Source organism: Phodopus roborovskii, unplaced genomic scaffold (assembly GCF_943737965.1).
Source record: "Phodopus roborovskii unplaced genomic scaffold, PHOROB, whole genome shotgun sequence".
NCBI lineage: Eukaryota > Metazoa > Chordata > Mammalia > Rodentia > Cricetidae > Phodopus > Phodopus roborovskii.
In genome coordinates this window covers 12,845,706-12,867,934 of record NW_026126485.1, presented here as the reverse complement: position 1 = coordinate 12,867,934, position 22,229 = coordinate 12,845,706, and the positions used below count along the sequence as shown (strand labels likewise).

Sequence of the window (22,229 nt, the reverse complement as noted above, 5' to 3'; positions counted from 1 at the left end):
TAGCCCTTCTGTTATTCTAGTTTGATGTGGGTCTTGCTAAATTCTTCAGATGGCCCTGGACTTGTGGCCCTCCTGTCTCAGTCCCTACAGTAACTGGGGATTACCTGGGTATACCACCGTGCCTGACCATAATGTGCTTTGAATCCAGTCAGATTTGAGTCCATGTCTCAGTTTCCTCTTCTGCAAAATGAGTGTTATAGCTAATGGTAGTTTAGTGGGAAAAATTAGGTAAAGTTTTAGCACAGTGAACATTGCCCATTAGCAATCAATGTATGGTTACAATTGACATCTTGATATTTTGAATAACTGGTGAAATGATAATATAATTTGAAGTAAAATGATCAATTAAAACTGGTGAAGGCTCAGAATGTTGTGTGTGTGTGTGTGTGTGTGTGTGTGTGTGTGAGTATGTGTGTGAAAAAAGTGGTAGAAAACATCTAGAACTTAGGTCTTCTAAGACAGAACTATGTTGTCCCAGATACCATGCTGCTTATCATAGTATGTGGTTTTGTTGTTGGCTGAATTAAGCACTATCTCCAGGTTCAGCACAGTGGAACTCAGTCAGCATTGTGCAAATAATGGGATCTATTGCAAAGGAAAAGTATGATTTATCTAGATTTTTGTAGCCACAATCAAAGAGATTTATGGATCATAAGCCGACTGAAAGTCTTTAAGGTGTGTGATAAACATGGCTGGTTGCTAAGGGACTGGCCACCATTTTTCTCCTAGGATTTCAATGAAAAATTTAAGTGAGCACACAAATCTGCTTCCTACATCATAAAAAATTATTCAAAACCAGATTCAAAGAGAGAAAACTTACTGCACCATATAACAGAACTGTGATTTAGTCAGAAGTTCACGAAGAAAAAGCAATTACATTGAAGCCAATTAGCTACACTGCCCACTGCAATTCTACTGGGAATGCTATCCAAACCTTGCGTTCCCAAGAACTTAAAAAGAACTGTGCTTTTTTTTTTTTTTTTTTTTTTTTTGTATTCATCATGTCCTATGATCCTCACAAGATAGAAGATAGGTAGATAAGGGTAGAGGTTACAATGCTGAACAGACACCTCCAGCTGTAAAGGCTTACTAAGTGAGTTATTTAATGCTCCTTTGACAGTTAATACAGATTAGCCTCTGGTAATTCAGGGACCCAGGTTGATTCTACTCCATCTGTGCCCAACTTAGGAGTTATCCGTATCTGCAGTGTTGAAAGTAAGTCAATGTCATTTCTGACCCCTAGGCCCAACAAAAATAAAGAGACAAAAGTGAGCACAAAGTTCTACTGTAAGCAAATATCTTTGAAGATGTTACATCTGCCATCAAAATGATGCGCTTAATGTAGTATGGGAGGCCATCATGCGCATAGTCAGACCCACGCCCTCAGAGACTCTAATTTCCTTGGACTGACCACCTGTAGCCCAGCCAGGCCCTGATTCTCTCTGTCCTTCCTCTCTGCAGGTTCTATGATGAAATCCGGACCCCGCTTCTTTCTGACATCCGTGTAGATTATCCTCCTGACGTTGTAGAGCATGCCACCAAAACCCTGTTCCCCAACTACTTCAATGGTTCTGAGATCGTCATTGCCGGGAAGATGGTAGACAGGAAGTTTGATCAGTTCCATGTGGAGGTCACTGCCAGCAACAGTAAGAAATTTGTCATCCTGAAGAAAGACATCCCTGTGGAGTCCCAGAAGCTGGGGAATGATGTCACAGCCACCTCCTCCCGTGATAGTGTGGAGGACCCCAACCACATCGAGCGTCTTTGGAGCTACCTCACTGTGAAGGAGCTTCTGAGCTCCTGGCTGCAGAGCAGCAGTGAACAAGAGAAGGAGCAGTTGAGGCAGAAGGCCCAGGCGTTAGCCTTGAACTACCACTTCCTCACCCCCTTCACCTCCATGAAGCTGAAGAAGCCAGGGCTCCGCACGGAGGGGCTGGAGGACACCCGCGGCATGTCTGCAGCCACAGGACCTGAGACAGTGATGCAGAGCATGCGAGGAGCTGACAAGCAGCCAGGTAGCACAGCCTCAGGGGTGGCCTGTGTGTGAGTGCCAATTCCTTGTAAGGCCAAGAGAACCTCGGCAGAAGTCTGTTTTGTTTTTCTCACATTGCAATTGTTATAAACAATGACCTTACATGAAGTGCACGGTTACAGATGACCTCTCAAACAGCTATACTCGTCATAAACTGTAGCTCACAAGAGTCATGAGAAGAATGGTAGGCAGCTGAGACATGTGGCCTGCTGAAGTCAGCACATCAGGCTCAGACAGGACAGTGAGTTTGAGCTCAGGCTGGGCTATGTAGTAAGATCTTGTCTCAGCAAAACAGAAACAAATATTATATAGACATTAAAAAAAACATGTGTGGACTCTAGAAAATTCCTGATCTACACACTGACCATTTTGATGCCATTTGATAGAGTCCTCAGAGACAGGAGAAAAGTCTAAACCAAAGCGAAGGGCTGAATCATTTCTACCACGAACACGTGGAAAGTGTAACATTTTTATAGTTCTTGCCAAATTTCCAACTCCTGGAGAGGAGACTGAAGCTAACCAGGCCCTCTCAGAGTCCCACAAATGCTGGTTAATTTATTTCTCACATTAAACTCTGACAAGCACGTGCAATGGCCCAGAGAACATGAAGTTTGGATCCATGGACCCTCCTGAGCAGCTGTGAAGTCCGGGACACATTTATAGACCTCCTGGAGAGTACAGTTGCTTGTCTATAAGTGGGAATAATAATACATTCCATGAAGGTCCATTGCCAGGACTATTTAGTCATTGTCCTCTGGCATAGAACGAGTCTTCAATTATTATTAGCTGTCTCTCTCTCCCTTGGGGTGTGTAGTCCCAGAAGTGTATTGATTTCAGGACCTCATGTCCAAGCCTCTCCCAGTCTCAGATGGAGCTTGTGCTGGCTAAGTTTGTGACACTTCATTGTGATTTATTTATTTAAAATATTACATTTGTTTATGGCGTGTGTGGGCTCCTGTGGGGTGGTGGTACATGGAACACAAGTAGAGGTCAGAGAACAACATGAGGGAGTTGCTTTTTCTTCCCTCTATCATGTGGGTCTCAGGGATTGAACTCAGGTTGTCAGACTTGGTGGCAAGGTGAGTGCCTTTACCTGCCAAGTCATCTTGCTGGCCCTAGATCATGTTTGGAGAATGTTTTTAATTCTTGCTTTTGCTTTTGTCTCATTGTTTGATATAAGGCTACACTATATAGCCCAGGCTTGCCTGGAATTTATGATCTTTGGCTTTTTTTGACTCTTACTGTTATTACAAATATATCTGAAACCTGCTACAGGTTTCTCATCTTCACCTGCTGCTCTCTGTGCCTCTCCACACATCTTTAACACATAACAACCATTCTTTTCCATGTCCTTTTTAGGACCTGATCTCAAGAAACCATACAGCCCAAGAATTAAAATCTCTAAAACATCAGGTAAGTGAATAATTGAGAGTAAGGGATTTTTCAAATTCTCTAAAGCCAGTAAAAACAGGGGCACAGGACATAGAAGTTGTCCCCATGACCTGTTTTATTCAGCAACATGAAGCACATGAACCAGAACCAGCAGAAGCCATTTTATAAACACCACAGAGGTGACCCAGTCTGGTAGCAGTGCCAATAGAGGGGATGGAGAGTAGGGACTCATTTTGCCCATTACTGTGTATACAGGACACTGGGTTTTAGAGAGCGAAGTGTGCATCCAGCCTCTGCAATCCCAAAGATAAAAATGGTGTTACAAAAATAAAGCTGTCTGGCTGTATAAGGCAGTTTTATGAATTTTTGCTGTTTTTGAATCCTTGCTTTGGAAGGGAAGCACAGGCTGAAGATGTAGTAAAATTTTCCTTTTGGCAGCATCTTCTAAGAATATAATATAGTAACAATCAGGATGGAAGAATGTCTGGGTTTTACTCTCCTAGTGTCCACGTCTTCCCTTGTAAGTTCTTGTTCTTGCCTTTCTGCTGATGAGGCACACGTGCTAGTTCACAAAGCCAGGGACATCCCAGTGATTAGCTGTGGGAATTGAAGCACATATCGTTCCATGGAGAGAATGCACTTTCTAATGTGCATCTGTGCTGTGGAATGCAAGTAAACCTTTCTCTTGGAAGCTGCCTGTGGTGATGATTGCTGGACTCATCCACACACTTTCGGAACAAGCAACAGCTTGGGTGGAAATTGTTTTCAATGCAGTAGAAACCTCCAGATAAAGGTCAGGCAAGCTATGTCCATACACACCTGTGCCAAAGATGGAAAGAAATTTTGTCTCTAGGTATTTTGTTTCCATCATCAAGACAGATACCTAGCATTCCTCCCCTCTGTGAAGTGATTTATGTGGGTGGGTGCACATGTGTCTGTCAGAGGATAATCTCCAGCCTCCTTTCTCAGGTACCTTCTACCTTTTATATGAGACAGGATCTCTCCCATTGGCTCAGAACTTCAAGTAGGGAAAGTAGCTGATATCAAGCTTACAGGGATCCACCTGTCTCACCACCACTGAGATTAAAAAGCACAGGCTACCACACCTGCTGTTTCAATTCTAAGAATTGACGACAGGCCCCTAGACTTGGGAGGCAACTGCCTTTACCAATTGAGTCATTGCCCCACCTTACCTTGTATTTCTTTCTGTTACCATTCACATGGGACTTGAGGCGCTTCATAGTGAGAGCTGCCAGACTTTTCAAAGTCTTCTGAGATATAGCACTGGAGGGAAGGGGGTTCAGCAGTCACAGGGAAGAAATGAATGTCCTTGCAACTTGAAAAGACTTAACTCTTCTAGGCCAACAGTTCCAACACAAACATCCTCCGTGTGGGTGCTGGGAGCTGAAACCAGGACCTCTGCAAAACAACCAGTGCTCTCAGCCACTGAGCCATCTCTCCAGCTCTGGGGCTTCACTCCTTGCTAAGGCAGTTAAGGGACAAAGAAAATGAGATGCATATCCACATGGGAAATCAAACTCCATAGTAGTTGAAAATGGATAGACCATCTCCCTTCTCTTATCAGATCGTCTTGCCTTGCAATGCTTAGTTGTCTGAACTATGATAAAAAAAAAATACCATGACATCTGAATTCAGGAGACCAGAAGTCAGTGTACTCTCACTATATACAAACTGGATAACATTGGGGGGGCATTATTACACTTCTGTATATTTTCCTCATTTAGAATTGAGAACATTATGATTATGATTAAAGAAGTGATCCATCTAAGAACATAAAGTAGTATTCAGTCAATAAACATTTTATTCATCTTTTTCTGTTGCTTTTGGTAGTGGATGGTGATCCCCATTTTGTTGTGGATTTCCCCTTAAGCAAACTCACTGTCTGCTTTAACATTGATGGAGAACCTGGGGACATCCTTCGGTTGGTCTCTGATCACCTGGACTCTGGTAAGTTCTATCTTCTCTTGTGGTACTTAGACAAAGCCCAGGGATGAGCATTTCATTCTCTGTGCCAAAGGTTATAATTATAGAAGAGAGACATCCTGGATGTTCAGCAGGCACCAATGATGATTGGTAAAGAAACTATACGGTTTCTGGACACACAATCAGACCCTTACTTTAAATCCCCAGTGTGGCATTTGGCCTGCACCATAGCAGCTGTAGTGTCCATCATGTTAAATGGAGGTTGAAATACTCTGCTTATCTCATGGACTACCACATAGTAGATTAGCCAAATCATGGATGGGTACACTTTAGTAGAAATTTATCACATCATATTATCATTATGTCTTTCCATTCAGAAGCTGTGGTGGTAGGGAGGTCATAGTCCCTGGAAACTTATGTGGAAATCCCAAACATTAAACACACAGCTCATGAATATATGTGAAAGGCACTTTGGCCACCTTAGGTCTATATCAAGATGAAAATGCTTTTTGAGTCCAATGCAGGCAACATTGCTTGGGGACAGCCATGTGGACAGCTACACAGCCCAGCAGAATGAGGATTGGCTTTAGCATGTACTTTCTAGTATGCTAGGTACTGAGCAGTAAGTGTCTTGGCAAGTCAGGTTATAAGCAACCTCCTCAGGCTGCATTTGTGATGTAATTTTGTGAAGTTTGATCCCTGATCTCCTTTATCAGATTGTATTCTTGCAGGCTGTCCTCACTTCATTTCAGTTTCTGTGATAAAACACCCTGCACAAAGTAACCTGGAGAAAAAGAGCTTGTTTTATCTCATAATTCCAGGTTACAGTTCATTCCTTCAAGGAAGTAAAAGAGGCAGGATATTGAAGAAGCCAGTCACATCACATCCACAGTTAAGAACAGAAAGAAATCTCTCCACTCTTGTACAGTCCAGGAACCCCTGCCTAGGGAATATGCTGCCCACAGTAGGCTGTGCCTGCCTACATCAACCAGCTTAAGACAACATCCCACAGAATGCCCCCAAGCTAACCCATTATAGACAATCTGTCCTTGAGAGTCTCTTCCCAGGTGATTTCAGGTTGTATCAAGTCATCAAGGCTCTTATCACACAGATCTTTCTAGCCTCATAGTTAAATCTGTAATATTTTTTCATTTGAAAGGCAGCTGGTACTGAGTCAGTGACCCTTCCGGGAGATGCTTACTCTTAAGAGCTTGAGATTTGAATGTGTAACATCCTTCATGTTTTGAATACATTGTCTTCAGATGATGACATTGATTGGGGAAACTATAGAACTCTTAGGAGATAGGGCTTACTTGGAGGAAGTGGGTCACTGTGATTGGGTCCCTGAAGAGGAGCAGATATATTTTGTCTGGCTTCTTGCTGTTATGCTATATGCTTCCTGGTCCCTAGCCCCAGTAAAACTTTCTGACACATAGTTCCACTACCATGAAGAGTACTGCCTTACCATGCCATCTGTACTGTAATGAACCAAAATCCCATTGAAACCATGAACCAAAATAAACCATTTCACTTTGCTTTCAGTCAGACATTTTGTTATACTAACAGAAAGAACTCTTTTGTGGTTTCTGTATTTATAATGATGTCTAAGACATGAAATCAGTTTGTAGGTGTTAAGACTTTGAGACCTAAGATAAGGGTGTCTGTTCAGGCTGGGATTTATCACACCTTTGCTGCATGAAAGAGATTTTTCTCCTTGGGTATTTCTAAGATTTATTGAAGATTATCTCAAAACAAAGGAAATGAGAATTAATTATATACGAGTCTACCATTAGTGAAAATGACCTCTTTTGTGAAATCAAAGCACACAGCACACATCAAACTCATTCTCAAATACCCCATGTACAACTGCATCTATTTATTGTTCAGTGGCACAGCACTGAACTCTGGGATCAAGCTCCCACACCTTTCAGAGGCCGGAAAGATGCAGGTGTGCTTATGATGTAGCAAATAGAAAAAGAGTTGCATGCAATGGCAGTTGATGGCTTTTACACAAGCCTCTTTTTATGATGCCTTCTCCCAATTCTCTTAGGTTTTATATCCCCCTACATTTTATAAGACAAGGAATTTCAGATTAATGTATAAAGTGACTTATCCCAGGATAAACACATATTAGGTAGAAGAAATTAGTCTACTGAATAAAAAAAGAAAGCATTTGAACTTCGAATCCTGCTCAGCGACATCAAAGGATCTAAGTTACGATTATTGACAGCTTGTAGACATGGTGCCTACCAGAACCACACCAGCAGACACCAGAATGCCACAAGAATGAAAGTACATGAAGATATTAATCACTTTCTATGATAGTTGGACCCAAACCTACATCTTCCTTCCTATCTTCCTATATTTAAAGATGGAAAAAAAATCTCATTCATGGCTTCATGCATTTACTCACTCAGTTAGCAACCACTAAGTGGCCCAAATCTGTAGTTCAGACAACAGGCCTGGTGATAGATACAGAGATAAGAAATGTGGAAAGGCATTCTTTAGATATTATCAATGGCTTCTTGTATCAGTGACAAAATGTGTGACATCAAAAACTTAAGGGAGAAGAATTTGTTTTGGGTCCTGATGTCAGAGTTCATAACTTGGCTCCATCAATTCTGGGCCCATGGTGAGGCAAAGAAACATGGTAGTGGAAGTATGGGACACAGGGAGCTGAAATCATGGCTGACAGGAAGTAGAGACTCAGAGACGCAGTAGGGAGGCACAAAGATTCATCTCCCAAGTGACCTGCTCCCTCCAGCTGGCCCCTACCTTCTAATTTCCAATACCTCTTAAAATAGAACTACCATTTGAGAGATTAGCCCTTTTTTGCATGTGCCCTGGGAGAGGCAGCTCAAACCCAAACTGTAACAGATGTCTTTAGCTGGAGAATGGAAATGGCTTTTCTAACCTGTGTTCTCTTCTTGGCCTTTGAGGTGTGACTGTGAATGGAGAGCTTATTGGAGCCCCAGCACCTCCAAATGGCCACAAGAAACAGCGCACATACTTCCGGACCATCACCATCCTCATCAACCAGCCAGAGAGATCTTACCTTGAGATCACACCAAACAGGGTCATCCTGGATGGTGGAGACAGGCTGGTCCTCCCTTGCAACCAGAGTGTGGTGGTAGGGAGTCGGGGACTTGAGGTGTCGGTGTCTGCCAATGCCAATGTCACTGTCACCATCCAGGGAACCATTACCTTTGTTATCCTCATTCACCTCTACAAAAAGCCAGCACCCTTCCAGCGAAACCACCTTGGATTCTATATTGCTAACAGCAAAGGCCTTTCCAACAATTGCCATGGCCTGTTAGGTAGGTGGCTGCCCATGCTCAGTCTGTGATTCAAGGATAGTATTGGGTTTCCTAAAAGGAGTTTATATGACCAATATCATGAGCTTGACAGAAAATTACAGTGAGAGTATGGTCCTTCTGTGTCCAGTTATCCTTCATCATCTTTTGGGGCTGTAGTTCCAGGATCTTTCAAGAGCACTAAAATCTGAGGATGCTCAATGTCCCTTGTCTAAAATATGCAGAATTTTCATAAAACCCATTCACATTCTTCCTTCTGTTTAAATAACTTGTGGATTACTTACTATACCAAAGGCACTGTTGGTGCTATGCAAGTAGTTGCTGTACTGTGTTTATGAAATAATGACAAGAAGGAAGTCTGTATGCTCAGTATCAGTGTATGTTTCCCCATGAATTTCCAATCTGCAGTGGGCAAAGATGCCAGACTTTTGCCTGTAGAAAGCCTAATTTCATATATCATGTGAAAATTGTATTACTTTTTTGGTGTATGTGTGTTCATGTATGTGTGAAGAACATGTACTTGTGGGGTCAGAGGACAGTTTGGGTAAGATGCCTCCCCCTCCTTTTTAAGGAAGGCCTCTCATCAACCAATAACTTCTGTGTAGCTATAAACTAGCTGACCTATGGTATTCTAGGGACTCTTTCACCCCACACCTAGCCATCTCTGGAATTACAAACCTATGCCACCATGCCCAACTTTATGAGTTCCAGAGACCAAACTAGGTCCTCACCCTTGTGAAGCCAGAACTTTATTGACTGAGCCATCTCCCAAGCCCTGAAAATTGTATTTGTTTCATGAGTGGGTCTTATATACTAGTTCTCATTAGACTTCTGAGAACTCAAAGAGATGAGGAGCAGTCATCCAAAGAGCTGGTTTCTTGCCATTCTGGGAGAAGAAGGAGATCTAGGGCAGTCCAGCACTGAGCATGAGAGGTGGATGCCTTTCCTTGGAGTCATGTGTGTTGCTATGAGCAGCAGGCAGGCCATGCTGGCTGGCTGGCCTTCTTCAATGTACAATATCATGTGGGCCCTTTGCCCTAAAATACAGAGTGAGTCACTTTCAGAGCTCAGTTTAGAAGGCAGGATTTCCTGGCACTTGAGCTTGGTGTGTTTCATTTTGTTTGGCTGCCAAGCATAACCTCTGTCTCCATGTTCCCTTGGCCTGAGCAATGCCCTCAATTGACCTGGAAAATTCTGAGGCTGAGTGACAGCGGTGAGTTGAACTGACTGTTTCCACTATCTTCCCCCAGAACATAACAGCTAGTGGATGGTATGAGGGAGAATCTATTGCTTAGAAGATGAGAGGAAGGGCGTGGGTCTATGTCCTATTTATCTGCTACCATGCAATCCTCCCATTTTAGCCGAGATTGCTCTAACTCCATTTGTTGTCACAGCATTAGCAAATAAATGGACAGTTTCCAGAAGAGGCAGACCACAATGAGGAGAATCTCATCTCTCCTCCTGAGATAGTCTGGTGCTTCTTGTCAGCCTGGGCAGTAAGTGAATGCCTCCAGCGAGGGCCTAGCCTAGGTCAATGGTCCATGAAAACCCCTCCTGCCCTTGATACCACCAAAATTAGGTACCAGCTCTTATCTGCATTCAACTTACATCAGTTTTTCCCCTCCTTTTTCAGGTCAGTTCCTGAACCAGGATGTCAAACTCATAGAAGCTCCTGCAGTGTATGGCAAGAATCTTAGTAATCAGCCATCTCCTCAGACAGAAGGGACTCCTGAGGCTATTCTAAAGGTGAAAGGACGCCGAGTTCCAGTGGTCTGGAAACAAAGGAAGATTTATAATGGGCAAGAGCAGGTAGACTGCTGGTTTGACAAAAACAATGCTGTCAAGCTGATTGACGGGGTGTATAAGAACTACCTGGCATCTCATCCATTTGACACGGAAAACATACTGGGCCTGAGGATGTCCAGGAGCACTGAGACTGACAGTCTTCCTAAGGAGAGTGTCTAACTTAGGGAATCAACTTTGGGTCTACTCTGGATGCAGCTCTTCTTGTTACCTGTGCTGCCTTGGCTCTTGCTATGAGCTGCACTGTGTAGGCTGCCCCCTGGTGGAGTGGAGGTCCAATGTGTGCTAGAGCATGAGTCAGGGCAAGAAGTGAAAATACTACATTCTACTTCCCCTTCCTACATTCCGCATCCCACCTGTGCTAGACAAAAATGGTAGAACCAAGAGGAGAGGCAGTCTAATTAAGTAAAATTTGTAGCACCTGGCTTGTCCACCTCTTAGTCTACTGTAAAGTAACCCTTTCTGATGATATAAGGTGCCATGGAATTTGTTTTCTCCGTAACAGTGTCCGAGTTTGGGCACTCTGCTTTTGCCCTATATTCATGCTTAGGGATTGCTCTTTTCAGTTGCCTTTTTCAGATGGTGCTCTCGACGTCTTCTCTCAAGGTCATCTACATTGAGGCCAGGCCACCAATCACGCTAACCAGTAGTCCTCATATCAAATAGCTCTAAATGATCAAGGCTTTTCTTAGCAGAAGATTGGGGTTTTTTGTTTGTTTGTTTGTTTGTTTTTTCTATTGTGGAATCCTGCCTTTAAAAATTAGTTTTCATTGTAAAAAAAATGGTTAAAAATAGAAAAATCAATATTCCAGATACTGATCTCTTCCTAATTGGCTTTCCAGGCCACTTGACCTTGCTGGTGGCTGCTTTCCAATGTGTTCTAATAAGCTAAGAGCTTTTAATAAACAGGAAAACTCCCTGTGGATGGTCTTTGCTGGCCTGCCTTGATGCTGGAGAGCCAGCTAGTGGAAAGATAAATCTTCTACTCAGAGCACTTCAGCTTGTACTGTAAGTTTAATACCTTTTGTTTTTGCCTTTGGATGTCAGGAAGAGAATAGTGCTAGCATAACAGAGAGCCCTAGTCTATAGTAGGTGCTACCTGTGGGAAGAATCAGCTTTTACATTCTGAGAAGCAAGTGGATACACACCTGAAAACATGGCTGTTGCACTCTGAACTAGCAGTAGTATTGGTTGCCTGTAGAAGACAGGGCCCATCAATATTCCATCCACGATGGGGGAGGGATCATGAGGCCCTACTCGTGCATGAAGAGCACAGTTAATAATTGCCTGAGAAAGGGGTGTCATAATCCTCAGCTAGAATATCTGCTGGTAAGTTGTCCTTGCTCAAGAAAATAACCCCTAGTTCACAGCAAGCAACTTTAATTGAATACAATGAATCATGTACAAAACAAGAGACAGGAAAGTAGGAAAGTAGGAAGGGACGAAGGAAGTCATAAGAGAAGATCATGGGAGGAGGGAGAGTACATTAGGGATATGACTGAAGTTGTGAATGAATACACTAAATAAAAAAAAAAAAATCTAAGAAGACATTCCTGCATCTCAGATGGGCACAAGCCAGGAAATCATTGTGAATTTTAGTTGTAGTGCTTAGATGACAGTCACCCACTAAGAAAAAGGTTACAATCAGAGGAAGACTCAAAATATTAGCAAGTGCGACTTTATTGTGACTGTCCTCCATCAAGTCTGTACAGCTCATCCAAGAGCAAGGAAGATGCAGGAGAGCCTGGAGTCTCAGCTCTTCTACCCCATGCCATCCTTGACTGTGCTTAGGCTTTCTCAGGGCCAGTGTGTGTGAGGCCTGCATGGAAACAGGCGAGTGGGAAGTGATGGGAATGAACAACAGAGAAGTGAAAGGAACATGCTTGGGGGAAGCAGTATTTCGATGTGGACCTGAGTGAAAGGCTTCTGTGCTATCCCCGCTTCTTCCATTGGGCCCCGTGCCAAGGCGACCTCCACAGTGAGACAGGAAGGCTGCTTGGCACTTGGAGAGAAATTGGCATCAAGAAAATTGCTTTCCTTCCTGTGGGAAGCATTTGAGCAGCACAATGACATCCACATGTTCTTCCTGTCTGACTCCCCTAGCAGCATCAAGAGCCAGCTAGGGTTGCGTGAGTCTCTTTTACTCTGTTCCACGAACCCACCAGGCCACAGTTGGCCAGCTGTGCTATTTATCTGACTCCCCGTGTTCCCAGACCCCTCTGTCCATTCTCAGGCCAGGAGTACAAAGATGAGCAACCCGTATGGTTGCCAGATGTTTCCATTTTTTCAGGCTTAGAGAAAGAGGGGATCTCAGCCAGGCCTAACTGATGCTGGCCCCATGGTGTGTTCCAGGGACCTTCCTATTACATAAATCCCAGCTGGAGAGACAACTCTAGAGCTAGAAGTAGGGAGTAGGGGTGGGGATGGGGTGGGAGGGGCAGCCCAGGGGTGGGAAGGGCATCCCACCAGCCCACTGGGTTGTACTCAGAGGGATGATATGGGTGTGTTGTTCTCAATGCTGGCTTCACCTCAACAGAGGAATATCATTAGGCAAGAGCAGTTTTTACTGCTATTGTCTAAAAGCAGAAACCCATGGGAGATACCAAAGAAATGTCCATCACTTGCTCTCCTTTCTAGAAAAGAAATCAATCTAAAAGGTGACAGATTCTACTCAGAAGTCATTAACATTAGACAGATATTCCACAGCATTGCTAGCTCTCTCTCTCTCTCTGCAAAAATCATCCATTATTCAATGATCTAAAATTTTACACACACACACACACACACACATATATATATATATATAAATTATATATCCCAAACCACACACCAACAGGAAAGTTTTCATTCGACTGGGCATGTGTGTTGTAGATAGAAGACTCAAGTAACTTTGAGGAGCGGGCTGAGTTTTCAAAAGGGAAAATGGAGGTAGCTGGGCCACTTTCTTCAAGTTATACATCTAAGACGTAAAGTAGGGGTAGAGTTGAACCTGCAGAATTCACATGTTTTTCACCTAGTCAACCATTTATTTTCCTTGCATGCTTTGTAAAAGATAAAGTGGGAGGTTCCCAAATAAGCAAATAAATTGGCTGGAGGAAAATGTTGACATTAAATGAGATAAATCAATTTGCTATTACAGTAGTTAGTGTTAATGAGTCAGTGACCTGAAGTGTTGAACAAAGTTGTGTTCTGGCTTTTAGCTCCTACCCCCTTTATTGAAGAAAGGCATAGAAATGGGTCATTTTTAAAGAGCCTTCTCATTACAATTTTATATGAAAAGATCTGACTATACCTCAGTTCACCCATCCCATGGAAGCTGAGGATGTTTGACAGGATGAAGTATTATGTTGACCCCTGTGGGCTCAGAAGCCACTCTAAAGATGCAGGAAGCTGGGAAATTAGGGAAGACAGCTTACAGCTCTTATCAGGAGTCACAGTCAATATTTACCTGGTACTTGCAAGGCAGGGGCAGGCAGATTATGAGTTTAAGGCCAGCTTGAACTATATAGTGAGTTCTAAGACAGCTGAGGTTATGTAGAGAGGGCTATGTTGAAACCCTGCCTCAAAAATCAATGCATATGTATTTGTAGGTGTGTGTGTTACAACCTGAACTGCATGTCCTCACAGATGGATAAGAGCAGGGTTCTTTGGAGAGATGAATGCTGTGACTGAAAGTATCTTTCCAAAATTCCCACGCTTAAGCATAACTCCCCAGTGTGATGGTCCCTGCAGGTGGACTATTTCAGACAGGATGGAAATGTTGTAAATACAGTCCTCACACATGACATTATTAAAAAAAATAAATATTTCTTAAAAATAAACAAGGGACTCAGTTGGTGAAGTGTTCACTTTGCAAACAGAAGAAACTAAGTTCAATCCTCAGAACTCAAAAGTGTCAAGCATGGGGATGCACATGCTCAATGCAGGGAGGCTGAGGCAGGCAGATCCCTGGGGCCTCTGTGAATTCCAAGCTAGTGAGAGAATCTGCTATAAAACACAAAGAAGATGGCATCTGTGGAATAGAAACCAAGGTTATCTTCTGTCCTTCACATGTTCATGCACACTAGGACACATATGTGCACTCACACATATGAACACACACACAAGACTCAAGAGGCATGAAGTTGCTTCTCTTTGTTATGTAAAATTATAACACAAAGGTAGCCGTGCAGAAGCCAGGAACCCCACCAGACACCAGATCTGTGCCTTGATCTAGATCTTCTCAGTCTCCAAATCTGCAAGCAATAAATTATTTTTGTTTAAACCATCCAATTTATAGTATTCTTCATATAGCAGCCAAGACTTACTAAGGCAATAAAGCATCAAAATTATGGTTTTCACCTTCATTCAGGCTACCCAGAATGTACAAAAGCAATGCTGTTGTTAAATCTGAAAGACCCCTGGAAGCATAAGGACATGATCCAGCTAAAATAAACACCAATTACAATAACACAGCTAACCAAATACTTAGAGATGCAATGTTAAATATTTATTTTAGCCTGTTTTAAATAAGTAGGGTACAGATTGTTCATATCTCAAAAGGCTTTATTTCTTTAAAGCTTGTAAGAAAATGATGTCTAAAAACAAACAGTGTAGTATGTTTATTTTCTAAGGGAAAATGGAATCAGGGCTACTGAGAATAAAACTTGATAATTATAACCACACTGCTTGTTTGTAGATATTTCTGCACTTCAATCCCAAACATAAGTATTCTTGTGTCAATGATGGGCCATATATAAGACAGTGGTCCTGTTATAATAGGGTTGAAAATTCTGTTACCTGGTGTTGTTACTCTATCTTTAATGTCTAATTGTGTTCATATGCACAAGTATTTACCATTGTGTTATAGTAAGGGATTCATAGTCACAGCTATACATGTTTGTATTCCAGAAGCAATAAGATATGCCATACAGCATTGGCAAATAATAAACGTTGCCATCTAGGTTTGAGTGTGTATATTATATGATGTTAATACATGAGGGGTCATCTTCCAACACATTTCTCAGAATGAGTCTCATCATTAAGGGGCATGCAATTATATATACAATATATTAGTAGAGTGGAAACATTGGGAAAATAATTTAGAGAGCAAAAAATTTATAGATGCTATCCTTGTGAACTTTTTTTATTCCTGTGCACACATGCAGATGTCAGCAGAGGCCAGCAGAGTATTGGATCCTGTGGAGCTGGGTTTCAGAAAGTTGTGCGTAGACTGATGTGGGTACTGGGGACTGAACTTGCATCCTCTGAAAGAGCAGCAAGTCCCCTTAACTGCTGAGTCACTTCTCCAATCTGTCAGATCCACAAGAAGGACCAGCTCCTCAGTCATGCGGGACTTTCATTACCTTCTTGTTGGGTCAGTCAGTTGCACACTCTTAGCCCATCATCGTGCTGAGTGCTTCTTCCAAGCAAGTAATTTCTTTTCACTGTTGTGGTTGGAGTAGGAAAGTCCCCATCCTGTACTGGCTCATGTGTTTGAACACTTAGTCTCCACATGGTGTCGCTGTTTGGGACGGTTATAGAGTTCAGGATTTGGAGGTCTCTGGAGGCAGGCTTGAGGTTTTAGAGCTCAGCCCCTCTTGCTGTTTCTGCCTCCTGAGTTAGACTTGGTGTAATCAGCAGCTTCTTTTCCTGCTTTCCTTGCCTGCTGTCATGTCTTCTCCAGCAGCATTGATCCCATCCCTGGGGAACTGCCAGCCAAAATACCACCCTGCAGCTTGTTTCACTCAGGTACTTCTAGCTTCTGGCTCTGCCACCTTTGCCTCCAGTCTGGAGTGCTCCAGCTCAAAGTGGTTTAGATCTCATTGAACTCTCTGGCTTGAGGCACTGCACCCTGTGGCTTCAAGCTCAAGGTACAGTGCTTCAAGCCAGAGAGCAAAGATGTATGAAGCAGGAGCCTGGGAACAGTTTTAGTCAGTGGCATCTGGCACTGTGGTAAAGGATTATTTGCTGTGAATTAAGCACCCTTCACTAAACCTAGTGAATTACACTCTTCACGGGTGAGTTAACTGGTCCAAGTAGGTCGAATTGCTCTACCGGAGTACCCATTGCCTCCAAACTCAACATCCCCTCCTGGAGCATGAAGTGGGACCCAAACACTTAGGATGCTTATGAAACTTAGAGGGCTTGGGAAACCCCTGAAAATCAAGCAGGAATCAAGAGGCAGGAAATGAAGTTGAGGCCACTGGCAAAATTTGCTGTAACCAATTGCTCACCTTGAATTTTATTACAACCCAGGACCACCTCCCAGTGCTGGTACCACCCACAGTGGGCTGGGCCCTTCCACCTCATCATGAGTCAAGAAAATCCCATCCTCAGACTTGCTTACAGGCCAGTCTGATGGAGGCAATTTTTTTTTTTAAATTGAGGTTCTGTCATTTTTTTTAATTGAGGTTCTGTCTTCCTGAATGACTCTGCTTTGTGTCAAGTTGCCAAACAAACAAATGAACAAAAATCTATCTCAAACTCACAGTGTGTTCAGGGAGGTCAGAGAGATGCTTTCTGGAGTCTATTCTTTCCTTCTACTTTATTCCCAACACAGGATCTCTGCTCATTTCTGCCTTCATACTCCAGGTGACGGGCTGTAGGGTTTCATGCGTAGTATTGTGTTTCTACTTCCTATCTCACAGTCGGAGTCCTGGGATTGGATATGGGCCACTGCATTGGCTTTCTTACCTGGGGATCAAACTCTCATCCTAGCTGTCTCCCTGGCCCTGCTTTTGGTCTTTTGCTTCAGGTTTCCTTCCTCTAACTCTTTCTCTTCTCAGTGCTGAAGGTTGAACTCAGGGTGCCTCATGTGCTAGGCAAGTACTCTAAGCTGACACCACCTGTTGCCTTCAGATGAGTCTTCCTGAGCTGCTCAGTGGTAAGTAGTAGAGTCTCATTCAGTGGCCCTGATTCATTAGAGTTCCATTATGCCAGGCCCCGGGAACAACCAGAGAACCACACTGTCACCTCAGTAAAGCCTCCAGCTTAGAGAACAAGATGTATACAGAGTGCAAAGGCTGAAGGACAGTGTGGGCGATGATAGATGACAACTTTGCTGAAGGCTGCTGTTTGAGCACAGAGGAGGGACAGCTAAGATAGGGCTTGTTAGGAAACTGGCCCAAGGAATGGAGAATTAAGTTGCAAGAAGAGTGGCATGTACTGACACACTAGGTTAAGACAGGCTTTCCAGGACATTAGACAATAGACGACATCGCCCACATGAAACAATCTTCCTACTCCATTCTGTTTAAAGTGTAACTATTTGGTGGTTTCTGTGAAGCCGCAATAGTGAACACTTCATGGAATCAGAGCTTGGTTCTCTGACCCTGTGTCTGATGCATCACAATCCATGACCACATCACACCTTATCCTATTCCTGGGCTTTAGAGAACACCAAGGAGTCACAGAAATCCACGATGGGTTTATTCTGACAACATGGCTCCTGCTAAGACAAGGGAAACCTGCAACTAACCAATTCCCTTCAGCGCACCAGTGTTAACTGCTCCTGTTTCTCGCTAGCTGTAGGATTGTAGCTGTCCACAGCAACCCTGCCTTGACTTTGCTGAGGAAACAGAGGAAGGAGTTCCCTTGTTTGCACCATCATGTCTTCCCTTGGTCCCAACTCTCCTCCTTCCGAGTGTGGTTGTCCACCTCCCTTCGGCTGCTTTTGTTACTTTAAGGGAGACCCTTGCTCCCTCCCCAAGCACTGTCCCCTTGATTTCAAACACAGAAATCTCATCGGACTAGAAGTCTCAGATTTCAGAGTTTTCAGATTCTAGAGTATTTGCTGGACCTCATATTAGGGCTCCGAAGTCTCAGGTTTTCCAGTCAAGGATCCACACACCTACCATGACAATTTTGTTCTGACCTGAAACTGGTGACTTCTGCCTGTCCTTTTACTTCTGCATGACAATTGCTCTGTAGGCCCCATCTAAATCTTACTCTTTTCCCAACTCCTGGTTCAATGTTTACACCTCAGACTCAAGCTTCTGTCTTCTTTATGTTCATGGAACCAAATCTCTACCATCACAGTTCACTCCTTCCCCGTGTCTGACTCCCTCTATGGGTGTCGCTAGCCCGGTGAGCTGGATTTGGGATCCCTTCCTTCCCATGGTTCTGGGTATGTCATATCTTTCCCAGTCTGCTATGATGAAATTCTTTCCTCTTACTGACTGCATTTGCCCTGGGGCTGCTCCTCTCCCCTTATCCATTCCCTTTAGTGCTCCAGTCTCCTTGTCTCTGCATAGCTGGCTCCTGAACTTACCCTGTGGTGTGGTCTCTAGATATCACTTCCCAGTAAGTACTCTGTCCTTATCTCAAACTCAGGAACTGAAGCAAACTTGTCTTCTTCAAAGTGTCTATAATTTCATGCGGCGTTGGATCTGGGAACCTGAGCCAAAAGGAAGGAAAAGTCCCAGCGTCATCCTTTGCTATTTTTTTACGTTGCAATAAAGGTAGATATGCACATTTTTGATCTAGCTACATTTCATAGGGAGCTGAATTCTTAGTTAATTATATTATCTTATTTTTAAAATTTTGACATTTTAATTTTTTAATTAATTTACCAGGTATCAGGTTTCCTTAAGGGTTTTTTTTTTTTTTTTTTTTTTTGTACAAAGTTAGTTTTGGCCAACTCTCCCTTCTCCTGTTCCTCTCCATAATCATTTTATTTTCTCCAAACAACAGCTGTGTTTGTGTGAGAGAAGACCCGGTGTTCCAATGGTTTACTGAGAATTTCTGGTTATATAAGTTGAAAATCACAATTACTAAGTTTATTGACATGGTCACAAAATAACTTCATTGAACTATGAGTGTAAATATTTCATTTTGAAAACATTTTAATACAATTTAACTTATTTTTTTCAAACTCACAAGAGCAATGCAGAAAATACAGCATTCGAAATAACTTTCTGTAAAGCACTGGTTCCCAACCTTCCAAATGCTGCAACACTTTAATACACTTCCCCATGCTGTGGTGACCCCACCCTTAAAATTATTTCACTGCTATTTAATAACTAATTTTGCTACTGTTGTGAATTATAGTTATAATTCATGTTATAGTTAAAACTCATGTTATACAGGATATCTGATATGTGACTCCCCCAAGGGTTCTCAGCCCACAGGTTGAGAATCCCTCATGCAAAGGAAGGCCTGAATGGTGGACATCTACTTGCTCATCCTGTTAAACTCCTAACTGGAAATCTTCCCTCATTTCTGTGATCTTTCAGGCATGATGCTGAGAAGAGCTCTAAAAATGTTAATAATAAATAAATAAAATCTCAGACAATGAAATCTACCTTCTATGCTGTAGATCATATAGAACCAAACCTTTCCACAGAACGACAACAGTTCAAGACTCAGTTCCAAAGGGAAGTGCTAAGCTAGGGAGGTGACTCAGTTGGTAAGTGTTCTGCAAAAAGTTTGAGCCCCAGAATAGACTTCTAGGAGAGTGTAGTGAACAATCACTAAGTGAACAGGGGAGACTCTTTTCTCCAAGAACAGTATCCAGATCCCAGGAGACCTGGATACTGCAGACCTGCTGGAAGTTCATCGTTTCCACTTTCCCACAGACACACCATCCCAAGACATATCTTTCACTCTGAGGATTTTGGAAGTAAAGTGTTGTGAGATGGAAAAACATGGAAACACACCAAGGAGCTGGGAAGGAGGCCACGGATCAAGAGCCAAGAGCTAGCTATGCAGAAATAGCAAGACAGACTCATATGCATATTGAGTGGTTTTGAAATGTCACTTGTCTTCCCGAGAGAAGCTTAGACAATGCAGCTATTGACATGATTAATGAGAGCACTGGGCAGCACCTGGCAGGGAGGGCATCAGGCTGAGAAGCAGAAGCAGGAAGAACTTTCTTTCTTGCTGTCAGCCACTCTGCAACTGTGCTGTGAGACATGCCGTGCCCTAGTTTTTGTGGAAGAGATAAGCAAGTCTTCAGGAGTGTTGCGGTAAGAAAGGGGGAAGTGCACATATACTTGAGATGGGTCATGTGCACATGAGTTATGTTCCCAGTGTCCAGAAGGAAAGGAATGAGGAAGAGGGGTAAATGGTGTAAGAGGGGTGCACGCCTTTAATCCCAACACTTTTGAGACAGAGACAGGAAGACCTTTGTGAGTTTGAGGCCAAACTGGTCTATATAGCAAGTTTCAGGACAGCCAGTAGTACATAGAGACCCTATCTAAAAAAATACATCATGGCCCAGGGATGGAGAGATGGCTCCTTGCCCCACAAGAATGAGGACCAGTGTTTAGACTGCAGATCCAATGTAAATGGCAGGCAGGTATGGCTGTGATTCCAGCACTGAGAAGCAGCACTGGGCAAGCTGGCCAGCTAGACTAGATAAATTTGCTAGCTTTGGATTTGAGTGTGAGACCCTGACTCAACACATAAATTGAGGGAGACACTCAACACCAGCTTCTGGCCCCTGCATGCAGGCACATACACATAAACCCTGTATACATCCATGCATACCACACAAAAATTTAAAAAACTAAAAAGAATACCATGGTCCAAAGGTAAAAGTGTTGAGGAAAAAGGTTTCTTGTGTCAATGCCTACTCTCTGTTAATCAACAAAGCTCCCTCAGATAAACATTGCAAAATGAAACCGGGAGGGACCATATTTGAAAAATGCAACCAGTCTCTGAAAATCCTTAATATGACTCTGCCTCTGGCTTCTGGGACAAGGTTGGTGCACTATAGTTATTTTCTCCTTTCTTCCCATACCCTTGTCTGGGAAATCAGTCAGGTCCAATGCCTCTGTTTAAGGTCTAACAGCGGATGTTTCCAGTTGTAGAAACTTAGTCCTAGAGTTTAAGTGAAGAGATCAACAATGGAAGAAATAAGTAACTAGCTATTTTCCACTAGGCAACAGGGACTCAAAGGGCTAAGAGGAGTCTAGATCATGATGCTATGTTTAACAGCCTTTGTGTACTGGACAGTTCCAGTATATATGAAATCTGAAGTCTAGAGGGCATGGGCTTCAGTCAGTTAGGTACTTGCCTTGTAAGCATGAATACCTGGCTTTGATTCCCCAAGAACATGTTTTAAAATAATAATAATAATAATAATAATAATAATAATAATAATAATAATAATAAAAGATTGTGTAGTAGTGTGTGTTGGAGTATGAAGTCTAGGCATCTGAAATATACACAAAAGCAAGCTGGCCTCCAGGTAAAGGATGTTAAAAGGCATCCTGATGCAGCTATATCTTTAGCAGAGAGTTCTTTGCTGCCATATTCTGGGGACCACCAGACTTCACTCTCAGCCTTGCATCCTTGCCCTGTTTTAAGCCTAACCCACCAAGCATAGGTCCTCAAGCCACCCTCACTACCTCCTTCCTCTGCACTTCCCACCCCTTCCAGTGAACCCCTCATTCTAGCATAACCCCGAGGATTGTTTGGGGTTTTCGTTTCTCTTCCCCATGCCTCTTCGGTCACTTGCCTCCACAGCACGTTAACACTTTAATATTTATGCCACCTCAGTTCCTCAGTTCTATGAGGTCAGGAGAGGCAAGCCCACTCATTCTAAGTTATAGGGCCAAGGCCAAAGTCACACCTACTGACCCACTGATGGCCACACAGCCAGTGCCTCACCCTGTGAGGTTAATTCTTCCCAGAGGCAAATGCCTTGGTGCCACTCTTTGGCCAGGGGTCTACTAGGATTACAGCTGAATGGACTGGGGGGCAGGAAGGGTGGGAAAGGGAATCAAAAATGGCAGATTAAGTAGAGCCAATTCCTATCC

General features: G+C 43.1%; 1 protein-coding gene across 1 annotated transcript in view; it reads left to right on the top strand.

Annotated features, from left to right (window-relative positions):
- The window catches only part of Itih5 (inter-alpha-trypsin inhibitor heavy chain 5), an 81,883-nt gene extending 71,172 nt beyond the window's left edge, over positions 1-10,711 (top strand). Inside the window, exons 10-14 of the mRNA XM_051194830.1 lie at positions 1,462-2,015; positions 3,392-3,445; positions 5,276-5,392; positions 8,308-8,685; positions 10,316-10,711. Of these exons, the coding sequence (XP_051050787.1) occupies positions 1,462-2,015; positions 3,392-3,445; positions 5,276-5,392; positions 8,308-8,685; positions 10,316-10,647 (1,435 nt within the window). The 3' untranslated portion in view covers positions 10,648-10,711. The remainder of the gene's footprint in view (positions 1-1,461; positions 2,016-3,391; positions 3,446-5,275; positions 5,393-8,307; positions 8,686-10,315) is intronic.
- Positions 10,712-22,229: the final 11,518 nt, after the last annotated feature.